At 38.3% G+C, this 22,401-nt stretch overlaps 1 protein-coding gene across 13 annotated transcripts in view; it reads left to right on the top strand.

Annotated features, from left to right (window-relative positions):
• PHF20 (PHD finger protein 20) overlaps nucleotides 1-22,401 on the top strand; it is a 174,647-nt gene that overhangs the window by 66,560 nt on the left and 85,686 nt on the right. For 9 of the 13 annotated variants that reach the window (XM_043496243.1, XM_043496241.1, XM_038369467.2 and 6 more), the window contains 3 exons: nucleotides 3,963-4,142; nucleotides 5,605-5,781; nucleotides 17,587-17,865. In XM_043496243.1, the coding sequence (XP_043352178.1) occupies nucleotides 3,963-4,142; nucleotides 5,605-5,781; nucleotides 17,587-17,865 (636 nt within the window). The remainder of the gene's footprint in view (nucleotides 1-3,962; nucleotides 4,143-5,604; nucleotides 5,782-17,586; nucleotides 17,866-22,401) is intronic. The other 4 variants (XM_043496247.1, XM_043496245.1, XM_043496244.1 and 1 more) reach the window with 1 other exon arrangement.

Below are 22,401 nucleotides of genomic sequence, written 5' to 3'. Positions count from 1 at the left end.
CCTAGGGGGACCCCTTTTTCATCCAGATCCACCAAGAAATTGGCAGGCAAGACTGAGAGTGCGGGTAGCCCTGCAGGGAGATCTCCCACCTATTCTTACTCCCATCAGCTCTATTCGCTCTGACTTCACCGTCCTGTGTAGTTCTTGTGTAAGCTCAGTTCCATATTGGTCCATAGGAACTGGTAGTGAGCTGACACGAAGCAAAATCAGAACCTCTGAAACCTCACTTCTCGAGACTCAGCACAGATAGCAATTCTTGACATGATCGTGGCATCATCAAAGACCTTTGCGTTGAAAGATGCCAGCCGTGGCACCACGGTTAGTGTTCGTAGCCCAGTGGCACTTCTGGCCACACCACTGCATCAGCTGGCACTGAAGTTTATGGCAGAGACTTGCTGATTGTGCAGGAGCCAGGGTCGCCTGTTTTATCTGCTTTGCTGCCATTTGCTGCACTAAAAGAATGTTGACAACTTCTCTCCTGCTACCCTGCTAGCCTTATGCTTTGCTTCATGAGCCATAGCTTTTCCCATTGATGTGGAATATTCTCATCAACCTCATGTGAGGCTTCAGGTGATAAGAGAATCTGGATAGGACCTCAACTCTTCATATAGGGGATTTGGACATTCCTCCAGGGAAGGATACTGGGAGACTCCACCACAAGGTCCCTGGCTTCCCACACCTTGGCCACTGAGACAGTGCCTGTGGGTTCCAGTTTGGCCATATTGGGACCTGTGATTCTCCTACAGTAGGGCAGAGTCTCAGTATAGACTCCAGCAATCTGCAAGATTACTTCCACCAACCATGGCATCATAAGGTGTGCCAGAGTCAGGACCTCCCCAACCCTCACCAGAATAAGAGGAGGACTTGGATTAGGTCTCATTACCAGGTGATATATTGGCTCTGGTGGCACAGTCATCATCATCCCCAGTGAAGCTGTTGTCCCGCAGACTTTCTCTTAAATTGATGACTTTTGGGGATTCCAAGAACAACTTAAGAGGATTGTGCAGACTCTGCAAATCCCCATGGAAGAAGTTCAAGAACAGACCTACAAATTTGATGTATATACCCTGGTCCTTCACACCAGGAAAAATTGCTATTCTGGTGATTGTACCCAGTGAAAGTATTGTCAGAAACACCAATCCACAGTAGCTCCTGCCTCTTGTAAAATGGACAAAATATCAGGGTACACCCAAAGGGCCTCAGTTCTCTCATGTACTTCCAATGCCACTTTCATTGTTGATAATGAAGGCCAATGAAAAATCCCATCAGTATAAATCAACACCCAGAGGCAAGGATCCAGAGAAACTAGATTTATTGAATTGAAAAGTGTACTCATTGCTGAGCCTTCGGTTTAGGGTTACCATTTACCAAGTCCTGCTGGCTTGCTGTAACTTTAGGAATTATGAAAGAATATAGGCCTTTGTGACAGACTTCTCTCAGACCTGAAGGGGAGAATTTGGGAAGAGTCTCAGAAGATAATCTTGTGGCTAAGGTGAGCCTACAAGCAGCTCTGAATTCAGCAGACATTGCTACCAGATCAGTGGTAATGATCATGATGTATGCCTGTCTCCTAATTCCCATGGTCCCCAGAGTGCCCTGCAAGATCAAACAGGATTTAGCTAAGCTGATCCCTGTAGACCCAGTATGGCTGTGGCAGCTTTGGTTCCTGGACATCCTGAACCTGTCAGCCTCCCAGCCCAAAACCTTACCTTTGTGTCCCGATCTCTGATATCTCAAAACAAGGGGGAAATTGTACATGTGGATCGGAGATATCTTTTATCTCAAGGCATGGAGGTTGGTTGGTTGTTGGCAGTAAAGTATGCCTGCTTCTGTTCAGTCAGGAACATCCTCATGTGGCACTTCCTTGGGTGCACAGGATTGTGGGTCCCTTGTCTCCAGTGTGAGGGAGTTCATCCTGTGTTAGCTTTTCGTCAGCTCCTGTACACCGCCAGCCTTTCAACTACTCAAACACTCTCCTCAGGACTCCACCTGTCCAGTTTTGCTTCGCAGGTGTACCTCAGTCTCTAAACCCCCTTTGAAGAGTGTTCCTGGTAGCATCCAGACACTCACTGGACCCTCTCAGTGATTACCAGGTAAGCTGTTCCCACAGAGACAGTGTGTACACAGCTGGAAGGTTACAGCTCAGGATCAGGTCCTTTTAAATAATACAGCACTGTAATCTATTTATGGGGTCATCAAATGAAATTAATAGGCAGCAGGTTTAAAACAAACGAAAGGAAGTATTTTTTCACACAACACAACTTGTGGAATTCCTTGTCTCAGGATGTTGTGAAGGTCAAGACTATAATAGGTTAAAGAAAAACTAGATAAGTTCATTGGCTAGGGGATAATTGGAATGGGCAGGGGGGATGGTGTCCCTAGCCTCTGTTTGCCAGAAACTTGGAATGGGCAACAGGATGGATCACTTGATGATTACTTGTTCATTTCGTTCTCTCTGGGGCACCTAGCATTGGCCGCTGTCAGAAGACAGCATACGGGGTTGGATGGACCTTTGGTCTGACCCAGTATGGCCACTCCTATGTTCTTATGGTGAAAACAAATATATAAAGTTCAGAGATTCACAGATTCAAGTGAGTATAGAGTAAAAATAAAACTGTTACAAATAAAACTAAAGTAAAACCCCGTTTCTGGAGACTAAAATGTCACATGCCCAACCTTTGTCTAAAGCAGTTTCTTTCCCTCAGTCTTTCTGCAGAGCTTGCTGGTTTTCAGTGAATCCAGGATTCATTCCTTCACACCCCCTCTGCCAAAGGTGTTACTCAGTGAAATGAATAATGAAGTGTTGTCCTGGCACCCCCTGTTATAGTTCAGTAGACCTTTGAAATGCTTTCCTGTTTGTTTGTTCGGTGTGCTGGCACCATATTGAATTCACACACCCTTGCCAACCTCTGTTTCTGGTTGACTTGACTTGCAGATGTAGCTCCCATTGTTTTTGGCTTGCTGTGCTTAATTTACATTTGACAGAGAGACAACTGCCTGCCTGCTTGCCTGACTGGAAGAAACCTGTTTCTTCCTTTGGTTACAGACTTTAAAGTTTAATATTAGTAGGTATACATAATTTCTGTTGTAGTGTTAATACATACCCTTCACAATTATATTAATGATCAGTGTGTCGGCAGCTTTCGTTTGGTACCTTACATGACATTTTCTTTTATTGATAGATACTATGACTGCAATGTGGTCAGTGTAATGAGTTTGGCCTGATGGGAGTTGCTGGTAGAACATTGAACGTTGGCTCTGAGGGGTTCTTAGGCTCGTCCCTCATAAATAGCAGGAAGGACATTATGAGGGAAACTTACCTGGAGAAATGGACAAGGTTTTCTCACTTGTGCCAGTGGAAGTCCATCACCCCTCATCACTGTTTGATATCTTGAATTCTGAATTACGCACAGGAGATAAAACAAAGTAATTTATCCTTGAATTCAGTCTAAGTACACTTGGTGGTGATCTCAATCCATCATGTACCTATAGACAGCCGCACAACCTTCTCCTAACCAACTGGTGATCAAGTTCCTCAAAGGCCTGATTAAGATGTTATCAGTCAAGGACCCTGTCACTCCATTGGCTGAGTCCAGCTTTGAACAGTTACCAAAAGGTTCCCCCTTTCATATGTAAATGAAAACTGTTTCTAGTCGCCATCACTTCACTGAGGAGAGTGCTGCAATATTTATTCTCCAAAGGACTTCAGGCTCCCACCACCATTACATAAGATCACTGCTTAGGAGTTGCCAGCAGTGGAATATGCATATGGAAATCACTCAAAGGAGAATGGGAAGTTACTTACCTGTTTAATAATCAGAACTCCAGTTATTGGAGGTAGAGGCATAAATGATCTACAGGTGTTAACCACATAACCAGTAGTACCTCATTGTCAAACTTCAGTGTTTTTCATGATTGACAGCCTATTGCACAATGAAGTTAAATTTTATTATGCTTTTTAGCTCAGGAAAAGTTGAAAAACTCTCCAGACATCAATGAAAGAGACCAAATTAGGAGACGATCCTCAAGGCTGTCTTCCAGTGGTAGTCCTGAGATAATAAATACAGATATTGTTACAACAACTTTTGTTGAAATTGGACCTTCAAAAGATCCAGCATCTAGTCCAAAGGAACCAGAGGAACGTAAGTACTTTGTTGTAATGGTATGCTTTTGGGTCATTATGAAGGAGAGTTGTTTAGTCATGTGTTATAACTAATTACTAAGATGAAGTTTAAATGACTTTAACTTGTAAAGAAGATTGATAAAATTGATTTTGTTTATCTTTTATGTGCAGTTGTTACATTGGAATCCACTTGAACTGGGGACAGATTGCCTAGATAATCCAGAGTAACAGTTTCTCGAAGGTTTAAGGGATCCCTATTGGAACTAGTTGAACCATATAGAATATTCATTCATTTATTCACTTCCTAATTAATTACAACTGCACCCTAAGAGCCCCCCGTCATAGACCAGCACCCCATTGTTAGGCACTGAACAAACACCAAACAAAATGACAGTACCTGCCTTATAGTGCTTACATCGGTTTGGATAGATGCTTTTTCTCCCTTTTACAACCTTTCTCCCCCCACACTAGAACAATCTCCAACTACTACAATTCACTTTCTCTCCTTTGTAGAACCTCCACCAGGTACTTAAGATACCATGGTGTAGTGAGAACTGTACGGTTTAAATCAGGCCTGTCAAGCAATTAAAACAATTAATTGTGATTAATCACACTGTTGAACAACAAAAGAATACCATATATTTTAAATATTTTTGGATGTTTACTAAATTTTCAAATATTAGTTTCAAAGTGTATAGTGCTCACTTTATATTTTTTATTACAAATATTTGCACTGTAAAAATTGTATTTTTCAGGTTTCAGAGTAGCAGCTGTTAGTCTGTATGCGCAAAAAGAAAAGGAGTACTTGTGGCACCTTAGACTTACAGATTTATTTGAGCATAAGCATTCCGATGAAGTGAGCTGTAGCTCACGAAAGCTTACGCTCAAATAAATTTTAGTCTCTAAGGTGCCACAAGTACTCTTTTTTTTTTGTATTTTTCAATTCACTTTATACAAGTACTGTAGTGCAATCTTTTTATCATGAAAGTTAAAGGCAATTAATTGACAGCCCTAGTTTAAATACCTTGATAGAGGCACTCCATTCTCTCCCCGACTTTCTCAGGAAATCCAATCTATTAAACCCAATCGGGCTGTTCGGTCTGCTGGAATCACTGGATTTGATGGGGGGCATGGAATGGCGTTAATATCACACTCCCCATCAGTACCTACCCTTGGCCGGGGAAGCCAATTATCCAACCAGTGGACCAAATTCAGTGATGAATACTGGTCATGTGCCACATTGCACATATGCTGAAAAGAAGACTAGATGTGATATTCAAACACTAAGAGGGAAGGGAGTGGAGGTTTTGTTTCACACATTCGTATTATCCACCTAAAACAGAAAATGGTGAGAGACACATCTGCTTTTGCCTTAAGTCGTCAGCATCTTGTGATGTAGAGCTGTCTTTTCCAGTACTTTGGCTATCTGATGTTTTTGTGTATTTTGCTCCCACAAACTCCTTTTTTTCTTTTTCGTCTAGTTCAGTTAGAAATTCCTGTTGAGTCTGACCAAAACTCCTGTGAACAAGCACATCAGTCTTCTGGAGATGTATCACAGACCACACCGCTTGATGTGAACAGCAGTTTAAAGGAAGAAAAAGTTGATGACCGTGAGCTCTCCTTTACATCTACTGAAACCCAAGAGCCTTCTGTTACAGGTTCAAATTTAGATTTAACAAATTTTAAATGTGATGCCGCCTTTGTATTTTTGTGCATTTATGATAGAACACTGGCACTAGGCACCTTTTTTCTTTTCAAACATTTTTCTATTACATGATTATTTACAAAATTTAGAAAGGGGGGGTGGGGAAGCATTTCTATGAATGCTGTATAAAGGAAAAATACATGCTTTTAGGTTTGATGCTCCGAGTTTTGCTATTATAGGTTAACTTTGAGGTTATTATGAACAATTTTTTTGTAAACACAGTGGTAATTTTGCATTTCAAATTATTAGATTTTAGCTATGTGAAAGGTAGGGTAACTCCACAGTCTCATATATGCAATAACCATACAATCATGATTAATATATTTGTGTTTTGTGGTCCAAAATAAGATTAAACTGATGTTTAAAGTGATATTAATTTCTTTAATATATTTCCCCCCTTTTTATCATCACTGCAGGGGAGAGTTTAGGTTGTTGGGGTATCCTAACTGTGCATTTCCAAATTGTAACATGTATGGATTTCCTTAAGTTAACCTTAACTTTCAATTTTCTGGGGTTATAATTCTTCTTTGTGGGGATAATTAACATCTCTTTAGGGTAAAGAAACATTAAACATCATAATATGTACTTTTGATCTTCACTCCATTTTAACATAGTTGTGTGGGAGTTTGTTACATATTTTATAATTAGAATTTTCATACATAAACAGTAAATTAGAAGCCCCAAGAGAATGTCATGCTGTGAAAATTCCAGTTGTTTGAAAATAGGAAATTTTAAAAATTAACTTTTAAGGCTTGCTAGCGTATGCCATTCTGAACTAGTGCAAAGCAGCCAGAGCATCTTGAGCAGTTGTACTTGATTTACAGCTGCTTGACATTGTTAGAGTACTAGATTATACACACTTGATTCCTTCTACGTCCCTATGTACACATACCTCAAAGTCCCTGTCCCTCCATCTCTGTTAAGTAGATCTGATGCAACAATTAGATTTTTTTTTTAAAAGAAATTTTTGGGATTAAGGGTCATCTTTTGCTGCTGTTCTTCATAACCAACAGTTTCTTCAGGAGTAGCTTTGGCACAAAATCTCCTTCAGAGAAATTCCTGAAGTTCCCTCTTTCAAAATGACTGCCGTTTTCCACTGTTCTCAATGGGACTGAGATACAACCTACCCTCAGCTAGGATGGGCCCTGTTTCCCATTGTTCCTGGTGGTAATGAAGCCAAACAACCTTCAGGGAAGATGCCCCTAGGAACACTGTTAAGAACTGGTGAATTAGATGGTGGCCGTCTTTACTAAGGGTATCCTGTGGCCTCAGTCCTGTTCAAAACAATGGTTGATCATGACCATTTTGAAAGAACAATTTTTGTGTATCCCTGAAGGAGATTACTAATCTTCAGCCTTTGACAAACTTTGTTATAAAAAATAATGGAAGGGAAAAATCCTACCTGTCACATCAGATCCACTCAATGTTTACATCTCTGCCAATGTCTGTTGATAGACAATACATTAGAATTTATAAATCCTGAATGATCTTCTTTGACACAGAGTATTCAGTTTCTTAAAGGACCCATTTTTAAATTTTTATAAATTAGTTAATAGATTTACATGTAAATTTTTAAACATTAATTCTGCAAGTGCTGTGATTTCAGTGGGTACAATATGCTCTATTCTTCATACGTAAAGTGGTTGAACTTCAAGTGCAAATTCAGCCTTAACTATGGAGCTGCAGTTGATGACTCCATATAATAATCATATGTTTTTGGATTATGGCATTCTCATATGTATGGTACTTAATTTATATTCTACAATTTAATACAACTACTGACTATGGGAAAAGGGTTAAAGGCATGGTAATGTAATTCATGCAAATCAACATAGGTTTATGAAAAACACATCCTATCACATTAACTGGATAGCTTTTTTTTGATTGCAAGTTTGGTTGATAAAGGTAATGTTGATATTTGACTTGGTAACGTATGGCATTTTGATTAAAAAACTGGAATTATATAAAATTAACATGGCACGCTTTGGGTTAAAAACAAACTAATGTATAGGTATCAAGATGTAATTATAAATAAGGAATTGTCATTGAGCCAGGTGTGTTTGTAGTCCTGTTGGAATTGGTTCTTGGCCTTATGCTATTTAACTTTTTTTTTTTTAATCAATGACCTGGGAGAAAATATAAAATGATCACTGATAAAGGGTGCAGATGATGTACACATTGGGGGACTGGTAAAAAATGAACAGGGAAAGTCACTGATACAGAATAATCTGGGTCACTTGGTAAACTGTACTCAAGTAAATCGTGTTTTAATATGGCAAAATTTAAATGTATATGCCAAGGAACAAAGAATGTAGGCCATACTTACAGGTTGGGGGACTCGGTCTTGGGAAGCAGTGACTCTGAAAAAGATTTGGCGATTATGGTGGATAATCAGCATAAGATTTCAGTGTGATGCTGTGGCCAAATAGAGCAAGTGTGATCTTGGGATGCATAAACGGGGGAATTTTGAGTAGGTGTAGAGAGCTTATTTTGTCTCTGTATTTGGCAGTGGTGCAACCACTGCTGGAATATTGTATCCCTTTCTTGTGCCCATAGATCAAGAAGGATGTTGATAAACTAGAGAGGGTTCAGAGAAGAGCCATGAGAATGATTCAAGGATTAGAACACATGCCTTATAGCAATAGACTCAAGGAGCTCAATCTTCTTAGTTTAATAAAGAGAAGGTTACAGGGTGACTTGATTAGTCTATAAATATTTACATGGGGAACAGATATTTAACAGTGGACTCTTCAGTCTAGCAGAGAAAGGTAAAACATGATCCAGTGGTTGGAAGTTGAGGCTAGACAAATTCAGACTGGAAATGAGGTGTTAATTTTTAACAGTGAGAGTAATTAATCATTGAAACAATTTATCCAGGTTTTGTGGTGGATTCTTCCTTACTGACAGTTTTTAACCCAAGATTGGATGTTTTTGGGGAAGTTCTCTGCCCTCTGTTATACAGCAGGCCAGATCACATGATCACAACGGTCCCATTTGGCCTTGGGAATCTATAACAGGGAAAGGTTGTAAAACATCTGGATTAGCCGTTAATTTTAATAAAAAGGGAAAAAATAAAATAAATAGAAAAGGGAAAGCTACCATGATGTAACCTTTATATATTCATTTGCAATGAAAAGTTTTTAAGTAGTTTCAAAAATGTTTGATTTGAAATAATTATAAACTGAAATGCTTTTTAAAATAACGTTTGATCCGAAATTAGTCATGGAAATGTGTAGAGACTTAGACTACAAATAAATATATTTGAAAACAAAGTAGCTGAAAATTAGTTTCTCCTTTAGTTACCTCTCAAGATCTGAATTCAGAGTTCTGTTTCCTTTACAAGAGTTGAAGGCATCACTAACTACAGCAGTATAAAGAATACTTTTTCTTGTAATATTATCAACTATTACAGTAGAAACAGACAACCCTGAGCTATCTTAACTCAGGTTCTGACACCTTTTAAAATGTATTTTTGTGATCTGTACATCCACATGTTTTGTTAATGATTTGGGATCTCAAACAGTATGTTCTATTAGTTTTAGAAAAAATTCAAGTAATCCTTAAAATTAAAACAATTGCAAATCTTTTCGTCCTTCACTTGCCTACCAGGTCTTGAGTTCAGGATTCCACATGTTCCCTACAGTAGTCTGGATCCTGACGTCTTTTACCACTTAGAACCCTCCTTCTGCTGAGGTGAGAAGGTGTTTGAGCTGGGATTGTATGGGGCTGTAGGAGGAAAAGGACAAAACAGAAACTTTAGTTGAATGTCTGTTGCAATTCCAAGAGGGAGTTTCTCAGGTTTCTAGTGCAGAGCTCTGTGAAGCATACCTGCAGCTGCTGTCAGATGGAAGCTCTGCTTACCACAGGGCACAATAGAAGAGTATAATGCTGGTGTGCAATCAAATATTAATGTATTGAAGGAACTGTAATCCCCCTCACTTGCCCTTTTTCTTACATTCACAAACCTGCTTGGTCCCTTGCCTAGCAGAAGGGAAATCTGCAGGTAGCACATGACCCTGGAGCATGTGTAGTTTTGTTTTTGCCCATGTAGAGATGAGCTTTGGCTGTGCATACATCTCTGAGAATTCTGTAGAAAACTGGCAGTGCCTTAATCATTTCAAGAGTCGTAAGATAACTTGATCGACTTAGATTGCCAGACTGCAAATGGGAGAGCTTGCTCAGGCCACAGCTGTTCTAAAGAAACAGAAGTTGATTTAGGGTATGAGACTAAATGAACTATTGAAACTCTAAAGGCACAATAAATACAATATATAATGGTGCATGGTGTACTTGTCCCTACCTCAGAAATTCTGGTCTTTTCTTCGTGGTTTCTTTTCCTCTGACTCTGGTTCGGGGTCACTAAACATAAGTTGCTGGAAATCAGAGGTTGTTTTCTGGATTTGATATTTCATTTTTCACTTTTTCTAGTAAATATATATAAAAAAGTCAAGTATTTATAGATGGACATACACAAGATATGCTGAATGTAACTACGCTGAGTTTGTTTTGCTGACATTTCATTGGAAAGATTTTAAGAACAGGAATCATTCACTTATTTTTTCAAAGAGTAAGTGCTGTCAGAAAGTAAAAATAAAACATTAATTTCATAGCATATTCAGTTATCATAGACATGTAGGGCTGGAAGGGATCTCAAGTGGTAATCAAATCCAGCCCCCTGTGCTGAAGTAGGACTAATTTAAACCTAGCCCATCCCTGACAGCTCACTAAAGCTTATGCTCAAATAAATTTGTTAGTCTCTAAGGTGCCACAAGTACTCCTTTTCTTTTTGTGAATACACACTAACACGGCTGCTACTCTGAAACCTATCCAACCTACTGTTAACCATGGAAGCCTGTAAGTGGTTATACTTACTGAGAGCCACAGCCTCTGTTGATTTGACCAAAATAGATTTTCTGTGATTAAGTGTTAGTATTATTGATTACTATCAGTGAATGCAGCCATATCTGTATCGTAACTGCCTTGCATCCCATCACAGACTTGACTGCATGATAGTCTCAAGAGAAATTATCAATATATTCACCTTAAATGAGAAATACATCAGCAGTAGGCAGTCATGAGAGATATCATTGAGATCCATTTTTTTCCCATCTGTCCTGGGTGCCAGAGTGCACATGCATCCCTCTCAGACCATTTACCCCAAACTGTTATCTGATGAACAAGAAAAGTTCTGTCATTCCATAAACATACAGGTAGCCTACATTGGGATGCATTAAAACTACGATTGTGACATTGGGGAGTGGCCATCTTAATTTGGTGTGTCTGCCCTTGACTCTCCATGTCCCTTTTTATTTCCTTAGAGACTGACAACTTGGTAAACCAGTCTCAGAATAACTTTGTTCTTATGCAAATTTAAGGCAAGCCTATTCTAGAAAGTTTTGATAACATAACTATGTTGGTGAGGGGTGTGATTTTTGCCAGCATTGCTGTGCTGCTAAAATCACTAGTTACTTGTTATAAAAGTGCTTATACCGATGTAGCTGATGCCAGTCAGGGAACTGGAATATGCTGTATCAGTGTAAGCACTTGTATCAATATAAAACTGTTCCTTCTCTAGGAACGTTTGCTGCTTTAACTATGTGGAAATAATTAAACTGGCAGAAGTATCTAGTGGAGACTAGACCTTAGGAATCAGCTCCTTTTGCTTGTAAAACCTGGACTCTAGGTAGTAACCAGGTTCCGCTCTAACTCTCCTCTTCATCCCTCATTTGTCTTTAAAAAGATTAATGAAAACTCTTGGTTTTAAATATGCATTGTTCTAGCTGTATGCCTGGCTTGTGCTGACTCTGTGTTTGTGTATTCTTGTCTCTCAAACGGGTTGTATCTATGGAGATGAAAGCAAAAAAAGGTGCTTTGTGTGGTTTTAAAGCTGAATTGATTCATTCCATGAATAAAGCATCCAAATACCTTAAATGACCAAATAGGAAAGTTGCTTCAGCTATTTTTTTTTTTTTTTGAGAGTTCAGCTTGGATACCTTGTTGAGCAACCATGTCCGCAGACTGCCTTTAGTATTGTGTGCATGCTCTTAAATTAGCAATATAAGATCCTGGAAATTGGAGATAGAAATGACCTACCATCTCAGGAAAATGGCGCATTCTTCATAATATTTTCATCTGTTGTTTGTACAGCTTAGTTCTAATGTCACAAGGAATAGAATTTCCATCTCTTCCTTTTGGGAGAATATATTCCAAAGTCAAGTAAAATGACTTGCCTTCATTTTTAATCCTTGGCTGTGTGTGGTATTGGCGCTGCATGTTTAGCTGTGAGATTGTTGTGTAATTTGCATGCAGCACGCACACAATCTGTAAGTGTGGAAACATTAACTAACTTGTAAACATAAAACTGCTTAAAAATTGGTGTCTTCTCTGTTACCTGCTGAGAGTTGAGTTCACGGTTCGGTTTGTGCAGCCACATCCATCTAAAAACATGACACACTGCACTATTTAGCATTGCTAACAAATTCAAAAGGTACATCTGTTATACTTTTCATTGCTTGTTAGGCTTTTAATGTATATCTTCACGAATAGTATGTTTAACATGGGCAAAATATTGCTTTATGGAACTTAAATTTTAAATTCCCTGAAGTTCTGATATAATTTTCAGCAATAGTGTTGCATGTGACTACATACATGCATACATACATACATACATTTTATAAAAATATATATATAAAAATTAGTTAAAATTTTAAAGGATAATGGTCATATTCTGCTACTGTATTTGAACTGTTAAAAAATGATGAGGAAAAAAGATTACTGGTACAGTAGATTTCCATCCTGTGGATCTCATGCTTCTGTGGGGTGACTGAATGAACGGTTGATGGGAATTAACTCAGTGAAGAGGCATTCCAACTAATAGGATGTGAGCCAGACTGCTCATCAGCTGTTCTGACAGCTAGTACCAGTTTTCTCTTCTGTCTGCGAACAGGCTCAAAATCACTCCACAGATATTCTTGGTGCTTAGCTCTTCATGGGTGTGCTTGATGCTCAGTTGATTTCTGATTTTAAAAATGCCTCCTATGCTTTTTGTGATTCTGCTGTGAAGTTTCTAGTGTTGTTTTCTAAGATTATGCTGGAAGTGTGTTAGTTTGGACATGCGTCGAAGATTGTCTACATAGGACTTGTGACCACTTTTTCTTAACTTTTTAGTCATTTTGGCCTTGGTGTTCAGGTAAGGAGAAGCAGTCTAGTCCCTTCAAATGCAGAAAATGTTTGCCTCCAGTTGACAGAATTGTTGCATATCCTGCAGCAGCATGGGTCATGATTCCTTCCAAGGTACCATAAACGTTGTCAACTCAAGCCAGTGAATATGGGTAAGCATCATGCCACCTGGCTGCTCTATAAAAGAGTAAAGTCAAAGTTTTTGCCTCAGCCAGCGGCTCTCCACTGGAGACTGTCATTTTGACAAGTCATTAGATATAGGTTCAAGAGAACCATTTCAGTATCTTCAACGTTCCACTTTATCACACTGAATAAAGTTGAAGGGCTGAATCCACCTCTTGATCTGAAGGGGGAGGCTTTAAGTTGCCTGAGCTCTGAAGTATGTGTTGAAGTTTGCATTGGTCGTGCACTCTGTGCTTGCATGTCAGATCTTTCAGTGTGTTCTCTGTATTCCAGTTCCTCTATCCTTTTAACGCTGGCACAAGTGAAGCAAATGTTTGGGCTATGTGGCTCCGTTTACCCTCATAACTTTAGGTGTAATTGGTGTCTCAGGTGCTAACAAAACAGTGGAGGTGTACATGCTACAGAGCTACTTTTGGCAAAATAAAACCAACTGTCCGAGAGGTTTAAACCTTTTTGCAACAAAGTTTAAAATGACAAAGCATCAGTGTAGATGCCGCCATTCGTTATGTTTACATAACTGGTCTCCCCCAGTATTCCACAATGCCCATCATGACTGCTCTGCTCACTATTTTGAACTTGGCTTCCCTGCAGGCATGTGCCCTTGCCCTTTCAAAACTCTGGGAAGCTTTGACATTTCTCAGTGTGAAGAGCTCTGTTAGCTGTACCTGTCCCTATGAGACATTAGAAAGCCTTCCCAAAGCATCCTGCAGCCAGTTGTGCAGTGGGATAGCTACCCACAGTGCACTGCTCTGTGTCAGTGGAAGAGCTGCTAGTGTGGATGTGCTCTGCGGACACAAGGAGTGGACATGCAACAGCGGTTTAATTGGCATAACTTTTGTCGACAAAACTCTAGTGTAGACATGGCCTTAGTTTTGAAAACTGGGGAAGTTCCAGAGGAGTAGAAGAAAGCTGTGTTTTGAAAGAATAAACGGAAAACAGAATAACCCATGTAACTGAACATTTTGTCCTCTGAAGCTACATGAAGCAGTAGATTGAGTGGTCAGTGGGTTAGGTGAGAGGTAGAGTTCAGAAGAGTTCCTATTTGTATGAAAAGCAATTTAAGGATAAACAGTTACTGACTCTCAGAAAGTCTGCATGCTTTAGCTTGTGCCCTCTATTGGTTATTACCCTAACAGCTTAGCTGAAAATTCTAAGTCCAAATAGGATTCCTCACAAGCCAGAGGTTTAAGATGTGTATGATTTATGGATTGGTGATCTGTGGCAGAACGCCAGAATTATGGTAAGTAATTTTCTCTTTCAGCATTCTAGGTTAAGGACCCCAAAATAAATGGTGGGATACATAGAGGGCTTACACTGATAGACCTCAATATTCACGAGAAATTGCTTGTTTGCAATATTGAGTTCATTTCCCCCTGTGACCCCCCCGCTCCACAGTGCTCCAGAAAAAGATAGAACCTCTGAAAGTTCATTGCTAGTATGTCCTCAGTAAAAAGTACCTTACTGTCCTCAAATTGGGTAATTCTGTTAATATCTAGTGCATGTGACCAAGAATAACAGTAATCAAGGTCCAATTTTTCCTGGGCTGTTGTGGGAGAGGAAGGAGCTTCCCCCTTCCACCTCTGCACACTTTTTCCTTTCCTACCATCAATCCTGGGAGAGATTGTGCTTCCTTGGGATACAGTTTTTTTCCCCCAAGGTCTCCCTGGATAGAACAGTTGCACACCAACTTTATATTAATTCCCATGAGTGGAGAATTCCATGTGGGCATTATTGTATGAAGGGGGGGAAAATACCTGTATGTGGTGGTGATCTAAACTTCGTAGTTCAAAATTCAGGCATGTCTGTGTATTTCCTATTGTTGCCCTAGAGTTTGAATAGATTCCTTTGTGCCCACTGCAGTAAGTTCTCCCTTCCTTTCTCTCTCCTGTTTCCAGCCCATTCTCAATTCCTCTGTTGCCTTCTCTTCTCTTCTCCAAACTTCAGTTTATCAGATCACTTAAAAGCTATTCTCTGTACCGTTGCAACCTGTGGAAGAAAGATGCACCAAGCTTGGATGCAGGACTCCTGGCGGAGTCTAATCATGACAATTGTACAATAGTTTCCCATGCCATCTTTAGAATATTTCTTTTATTGAAGCCTGAGACCCGATTGGTCCTCCTTGCTGCAATTGAACAATATTTTCCCATTTTCATGTTACTTGTAAATTGAATCAAGTTTCCTTCCACTTCCGTTATGTTTCATGCTTTATGAATACAATATTTTAGGTTTTGATGTCGGCAAATTTTGCCAACCCACTTGCATGGCCCTGTTGAGGTTTGTTGGAATTATTAAAATAATTTGAAATCACTCACTGTCAGGAAGTTCTTACTGATAAAAGGCCTAAATTTTGCCTTTCTTAATTTTTTCTTCCTCTTTCTCTTTATTTCCCCATGTACAACTCTAAAAAAAAAAAATTTCTTTGTTCTTGTTGTTCGCTCCCAATAAATAACTGTAGATTAAATCTCTCCACTTTTCTCTTAGGCAACCTGCTGTGTATGTCTGAGTTCTCCTACTTTCCCCAGGAATTAGTCTGTCTTGCATTATAGAGTTCTTCTGTTGCTTAACTGAACTCTTCCAGGTTTGTCAGTTTCTTTCAGACTATGTAGTACCCAAAACTGAATGCATTTCAGATGCAGTTGCTCCAGAACAATTTACTTTCCTGCTCCATGTTGCCTCTGTGTATTTAGCCCTAAATTGCATTGGCTATTTTTATCTCGTATTACAAATATTTATGCAAATTGTTATTCACTCTTTTATGCTTAGCTCATCTTGGCAGTACTGCTTCCCAGCTTCCTCCCTCCCTCCCAGTGACTGGCTATCAGATTATTTTCCCCCACTCTTTTCTGACCATGTTTATGATATCTCATGGTCCCTTTGTATTAATTCTGTGTCCTTGTTGGTGTTTTCAACTCCTCCCAACTTAATGTGATTTTTTTCATTGAGACTGCTTACTTCCATTTCCAGTTCATTGAACTTGCTAGCTCTGAGTCCTTCTACTAGGTACGTTTCCCTCCCCCAACTCGAGATACCATGATTTAATAATAATCTTTTGTGGAATTTTTTGTGGAGAGTATTTGTTTTATCCAAATGATTTATTAAAATCTAAATACACAACATGAACTGCAGTTCCTTTATTCACTAACTTTGCACTTCTCTTTAAAAAACAAAACAAAACCCCACAACGTTGTCCCTGGAAAAAAATTATTCTTTATAAACTCATGTTGTGTCGTCATATTCCATTAGCTTCTAGATATTTAGTGATTTATCTTACTAATGATGTAAATTAGATTTGTGATGGTTATTGCCGGGATCATTCTTTTCTTTTTTTTAAATTGTGTTATGTTGGAGTTTCTCCAATTTCCTGGCACTTTTCCCACTTGGACACTTTTTTTAGGTATAGTTGTCAGCACCACAGAAAATTCAGACTGTTTTTTTGTTAAGCAAAATGTGTTTCTTTCAAGAGTATAGCAATTCCCATCAAAAACATAAGTGAAAATGTTTGGAACCTTAGAAGAGATGGGAATAAATCTGTTTAGTTCATCTTCTGGCCAATGTAGCAATGTTCTGTAGACTATATTCTCTAATCCTTATTCCAGGCCAGTTTGAAGACTTGAACAAAGTTTTTTCCAGCAGCGCTATTGAGAAACTAATATGTAGTCTAATAAAACTCTGAGTAGGAAATGTTTCTTGAAATTCATCCTAAGTTTTCCTTTTCTTAATGTCATGCTTTCATATTTACTGTGTGCAATTTTAAAAATTTTGTTGATAAACCTATTTACTTGAAGGATAGCTCTGACTTTCTCTCGTAGCAGCATTTCACAGCTCTTGACTTTAACAGATATTTATAGTTTGATCTGATACCAGGAAATTCTGATGCCCAGTCAGTTAGGTTAGCAAGCAAAAAATGTTTTTCTTGACCAGTGCTGTAATATAAGATATTAATGTTTTTAAAAAAACTTGATAGACTGTGCTATGACTTTGTTTTTTAAGTGGAACATGTATTATTCATGCCGCTTCCGTAGAGGACAGCATCACTGGTACTACTGTAGTACTGCAGGCTTCAGTGATATCCACCATTGGCCCCAGTAAGCTCAGTTAAGCAAAGTCTTTATCATATATTGTGTTCCCTATTACAATAGCAGTTGGTTAATGAACATTTTTATGGAGATTTTAGTAGTAGTTCATCAAACGACAATAAGGAAAACGGTCTCAGGTTAGTCCCTATCTAGGCTGTTGATCTCAAAAGCAGGTAATAGCAACAATATTTTTTGTTTCATAGCTAATACAGTATTTTATGTTTAAATACATGTTAGTTTCTTAAATTTTTTAAGTTTAGAGAATCATTTGATAAATATAGCAAAAGCATGGGGGAATCTTATTTGTTTTGTCCTTACAGTAACAAAAACTTTTAAGAGAACAGATGATTTTATTGCTTCAAAAGCTGCGACTGTTGACCAAGATCACAAGTTTAGATGCAAGCTCTTGGACTGTTCAAAATCATTCCGCAAAGCGAAGTTGCTACATTATCATATGAAATATTTTCATGGAGTGGAGAAAGCACCAGAACCACTGCAGAGTCCAGTACAAAGAAATATTCAAACAAGAGGTTTTTTGGCTTCTGAAAAAGCCAAACAAAGAAGTTTAAACAGAAGGCGGACTACATCTGGTTCATTGTGTAAGTATGTTGGCTATCTCTTCATTTCTAAGGAGCATTCTAGGATCTAGAATGAAAAGGAAAATTAGTGGAAAACATTTGTTACATGATAGATATTAGGCAAAGAAGGGTCCTTTGTGGGGTTCTTTTTCTTCTTTTAAATATCTACCTGAATTGAGAGAGCTTATTTAGAAACATAAATACAAATGGTATAATGTAACAATATCATTAGAGAAGATGATGCCCTCCTCTAGAAACTGGCGAAGTTACTTCATGAACTGATTTATCCTAGCAGCTTCTTTTCCTCCCCTTCAGCAATTTATTCCACTATTAAACCTTTGTGTGTTTAATTAAAAAAGAAAAAATACACCTGAAATATTGGAATCCTTTCATTTTATTTTTGCTTGGCAATGTCCTTCTTCCCCAAACAATACTCTCAGAAGAGGAAAGGACAAGAGAAGTTCTTTCATCAACCAGTCTAAATGTCTAACTCATTTCTTTCTCTCTTTCACTCTCCTCATTCAGAAGAAGGGATAAAAGTAACTAAAAGTCCAATCTCACTTGTGATTTCTGTGGTAATTACAGTTGCTTGCTTTTAAGCTGCTGGTGGAACTCTGACAAGAATCCTGTTCTGCATGACTACAGGTGTAGGAGTTGACTTCTTGTGAAATAATTTTGTATAATTTACTTGATTGGAAGAGGGGAAAAATGCAGGATTCTCATTAGGTGACATCCACGTGTACCCTTCAAAATAAAATCTTATTGGTTGTCTTCTGCTTTACATTTTTGGTTGCTGTGCTCACTAGAATTATGCATGATATTTCAGGTAAAATCTAACTAATGTCTTATGTAACGCCAGAGTAATATTTTAGGTTTCTATTCTGTATTCTTGTATCTTACAACCTTGTTGTTTGGAACAGATATTCTTTCTTTACTTTAGTGGGCTAGTTTTTGTTGTTGTTGTACTGTAGTTCCATTTAAATAGAAGTTTTTATGGATTTTCTTCTACTCTTAGCCCATATTTGTAAAATAATTTTTTTGAAATGTATCTTCTTGTGCCACATTATAGTGCATAGGGATAAATACAAGACTACAGTGTTTACCTAAATTCTCAATTTCTGGGGTTTTCTTAGTTTAAAATCTCAAACTTTAATGTTGCATTAACATTTTGTAAAGTTAATTATTTTATACAATTAAATACAACTTGCAAAATTTTTGTGTCAAATTAAAAAGTAGCAGCTAGTTATTTTAAGCCAGAATTAAAGCAAGATGCATATAGCTTTAAACATACCTCCTATCATGATCTCTAGTTTATCTTAACGTATATCCTTGCAAAGACAATGGTTCCTCATTTGAGAGGCTGCCTTTCCTGTTCATATACCACTTACATATCTGAAAGTAGTTTTTAAAATCCTACATTCCAAGTAGGTTTACAGTTTACGCAAAAAAAAAAGCAAAATTAAAAAAATTGGACTAAGAGTATAGGCAGAATTTTTCTTAAATGCGTTAGAAGGGAATGTTTTTAAAGATAACTACCCTTTATAGTTTTACAATACATAACATTTAAAACAAGCTAAATAAGTATTGGTGGAAAAAATACTGTGGAGAACTGCTAATGCTTAAGAGAGTGATCGAGATGGGCTTCTTCTCCTTCCTGTCTTGTCCGTGTCTGTGATTGTTCCTACTTTATAGGATATGGTTCTGAGCTGCATTTCTAGTTCTTTTAATAATTTGATCTGTAGAAATTCTAGTCTACTTTTTGTAATATTCCTTGGTTCCTCCTTGGTCATCTGAGACTCTGAGAATTTGATGTCTTCTTGCGGTGTTCTAGAGGGAGGGTAAAAGCCATGTCTTGTGTATGCAAATGCCTGAGGAATGAAAACTTCAGTGCTACCACATAGTTTGATCTGACTTAGAATGTATACCTCTGAGTAAAGGACCAATTTATTTTAACACAAGCTATTTTAAATCCTTCCCGTGAAAGCTGTCTTGATATCAGAAGTAATATAAAAATGAAGTGGTGTTTTAAAGTAGGATACGTTCTGAGGTTTACTCATCTTGTGTTTCAGCTTCTCGTATTGCCATATTCTATGCTTCACATTACAAACTTTCATACTCCTCTTTCATTTCCTGTCTTAATTCGTCTGCTACTAAAGACTTTTCATGTTGAGTACTATGCAGTTTTGGAAAAACTCATTTGGACCAATTGTATTTTTAGCGATTATATTTAGAAGTTTCTATATTGGAGTGCAGGAACTCATAGCCTTATGAGGGCTTCTGGTAGTGTTATATTGAATTCAGCTGGCAAAACAGACCATTTTTCATTCAGAGGTTTTGAATCTTCAGTTCTGCTCACATGCTTTTCAGGCAACAAAGCCCGTTTTGTTGTTTTTAGGTTTTTTTTTAAAAGCAAAACTTCTTTAATTTCTCTATATTGGGAGAAGCAGGCCACAAAAAGACCATTTAGGGGAACTCAATCTCTGCATGCTAGGGAGCAATACAGAGGCAGTTTTTGTGGGGTGTTTGTGGCCTGTGAGTTTACTCTATATAGATTCATGTCATCCTTGCATAGTATCTGTGTTGGTGCAGCTGCATTGGTGATCTGGCACTGATCAGGTTGAAATGGAGGGAAGTTTTTCTGATTCTCCACTCTCTCAACCTTGTGGAGATGAAAGAAAATGTAGGCGTAATATTGATTACTGTTTCTGTGGGGGACATTCTCTGGTGGAGAATCCTCTGTTAAGGATGAGTTCAAATAATAACCATGGCAGATATTGCTTTGGCAGCATGAAGCCAGCGGGCTGGAAGGGAGGTACTGAAGCCCAAAAGTCCAAGGGGTGTGGAGGTAGAACTGGAGTATATTCTTTCACCTTAGCCCTCTCCTATGGATTTTACTGTAGGTGGTGGAACAAGCCCTTGGTTTTTAAATAATGCACTGCTTGGGTTTAAAAAGGTCCCTGCAGACTGATGCTAAGAAGCTTAGGATACCAGAATAACAAAAGAATCTGGAAGAGAAATGTTGCATCAGATCCTCAGATGAAGGTACTAATTATATAATACTAACTAATTTTTACATACAAAAAATTGTTAAAAGAAGACTGAATAAGAGGACCAGAAAAATACCACCATGCTAAACAACAAAGTAAAAGAAGCAGTGAGAGGCAAAAAGTCATCCTTGAAAAAGCGGAAGTTAAATCCTATTGAGGAAAATAGAAAGAAGCATAAACTCTGGCAAGTGAAGTATAAAAATATAATTAGGAAGGCCAAAAAAGAATTTGAAGGAAGTATGTTATACTTGTTCACATAGCATTGGGCCTGATAGTGGATGCATATTTACCAGCTTCCCACAAGACGCACTTTTGCAAGGTTATGGATACAGCCTTTACAAGGATTAGTCACCCGTATTTTGGATTTGTTGATCTCTCCCATCTGTCGAAAGCTAGTCGAAAACTTTCTACTATGGTTAACGCTGCTAGAGAGCATCTTGAAAGGAGATCTGCTTTTCACACCCCCTGTCCTAAAATAATGATAGGCATGGATGCCTACCATTTGGGGGTTGGGACAACGTATCTGGGAAATTTTTACTGTCTATGATCTTTGGAGACCTCAGGAAAAGAGACTCCTTGTAAACTAGCTAGAACTGAGGCTCATCAGGCTGGTTCTCAGATTCCTCCTTTCACACACCAGAGGGTAGATAATGCAGCTGTTCGGATAGAGTGTTTGCAATGTATTACCTGAACAAATGGGAATTCAGTTACCTCTCTGTAACTGATGATCCATCTGTGGAAATGATGCATTATTAATGTAGGTAGGTGAGGTAATTTTTATTGAACCAACTTCTGTTGATAGAGACTTATACAGAGCTCTACTTCGGATCTGGGAAATGTATTTAGAGTACATTTCTAATATCAATGTCTCTCCAATATCCTGTGACCAACAGGGCTACAACAACATTGCATACAACTTAAGATGAGATTCAGCAATCCTTCTTCTGATATTTGACTTCCTTTGCTACAAATCAGAAAGTGTCCAAGGTTCGGCTCAAAAATAGGATACAGAGAGAAAGAACTCCTTCATGCGTTTTCTTAATTTCCCTTCTTTCCAGAGTACTTACAAAGATTCAGTAAGACAGAGAAGTGGTGATTCCAGTGGCACCAGCCTGTTCATGAGAGACCTGATTCTCAGACCTTCTAGCCCTGACAAAGATTGTCCAATCAGTCTTCCTTGAGTCAAGTCTTGTCACAGTAGAACACCAGGGTGGCACATCAAGGCTGTCAGTCCCTTGACTCAGATATTTTTTTTTTTTTTTTTATGGTTCGTGCTGTCTTGGGCTTCCTTTGTCATGTTTCTAATGTAGTCTTCACAGATATCTCTGGCTACAGTATGTATGTTTACTGTTTATTTAGCTACTATTTCTGTTTAGTGTGTCCATGTGAAGAGTCATGGAGTTTGTTCATCTTCTAGTGTAACAATTTTTAAAGGCTTTAAACTTCTACCTCCTTCTCAGTGGCCTAATGATCCTTTAGGGTTTAGTTTGGTATTAACCAAGCTTATAGA

Source organism: Dermochelys coriacea, chromosome 13 (assembly GCF_009764565.3).
Source record: "Dermochelys coriacea isolate rDerCor1 chromosome 13, rDerCor1.pri.v4, whole genome shotgun sequence".
Lineage (NCBI taxonomy): Eukaryota > Metazoa > Chordata > Testudines > Dermochelyidae > Dermochelys > Dermochelys coriacea.
This window is presented reverse-complemented; position numbering and strand designations above follow the sequence as displayed.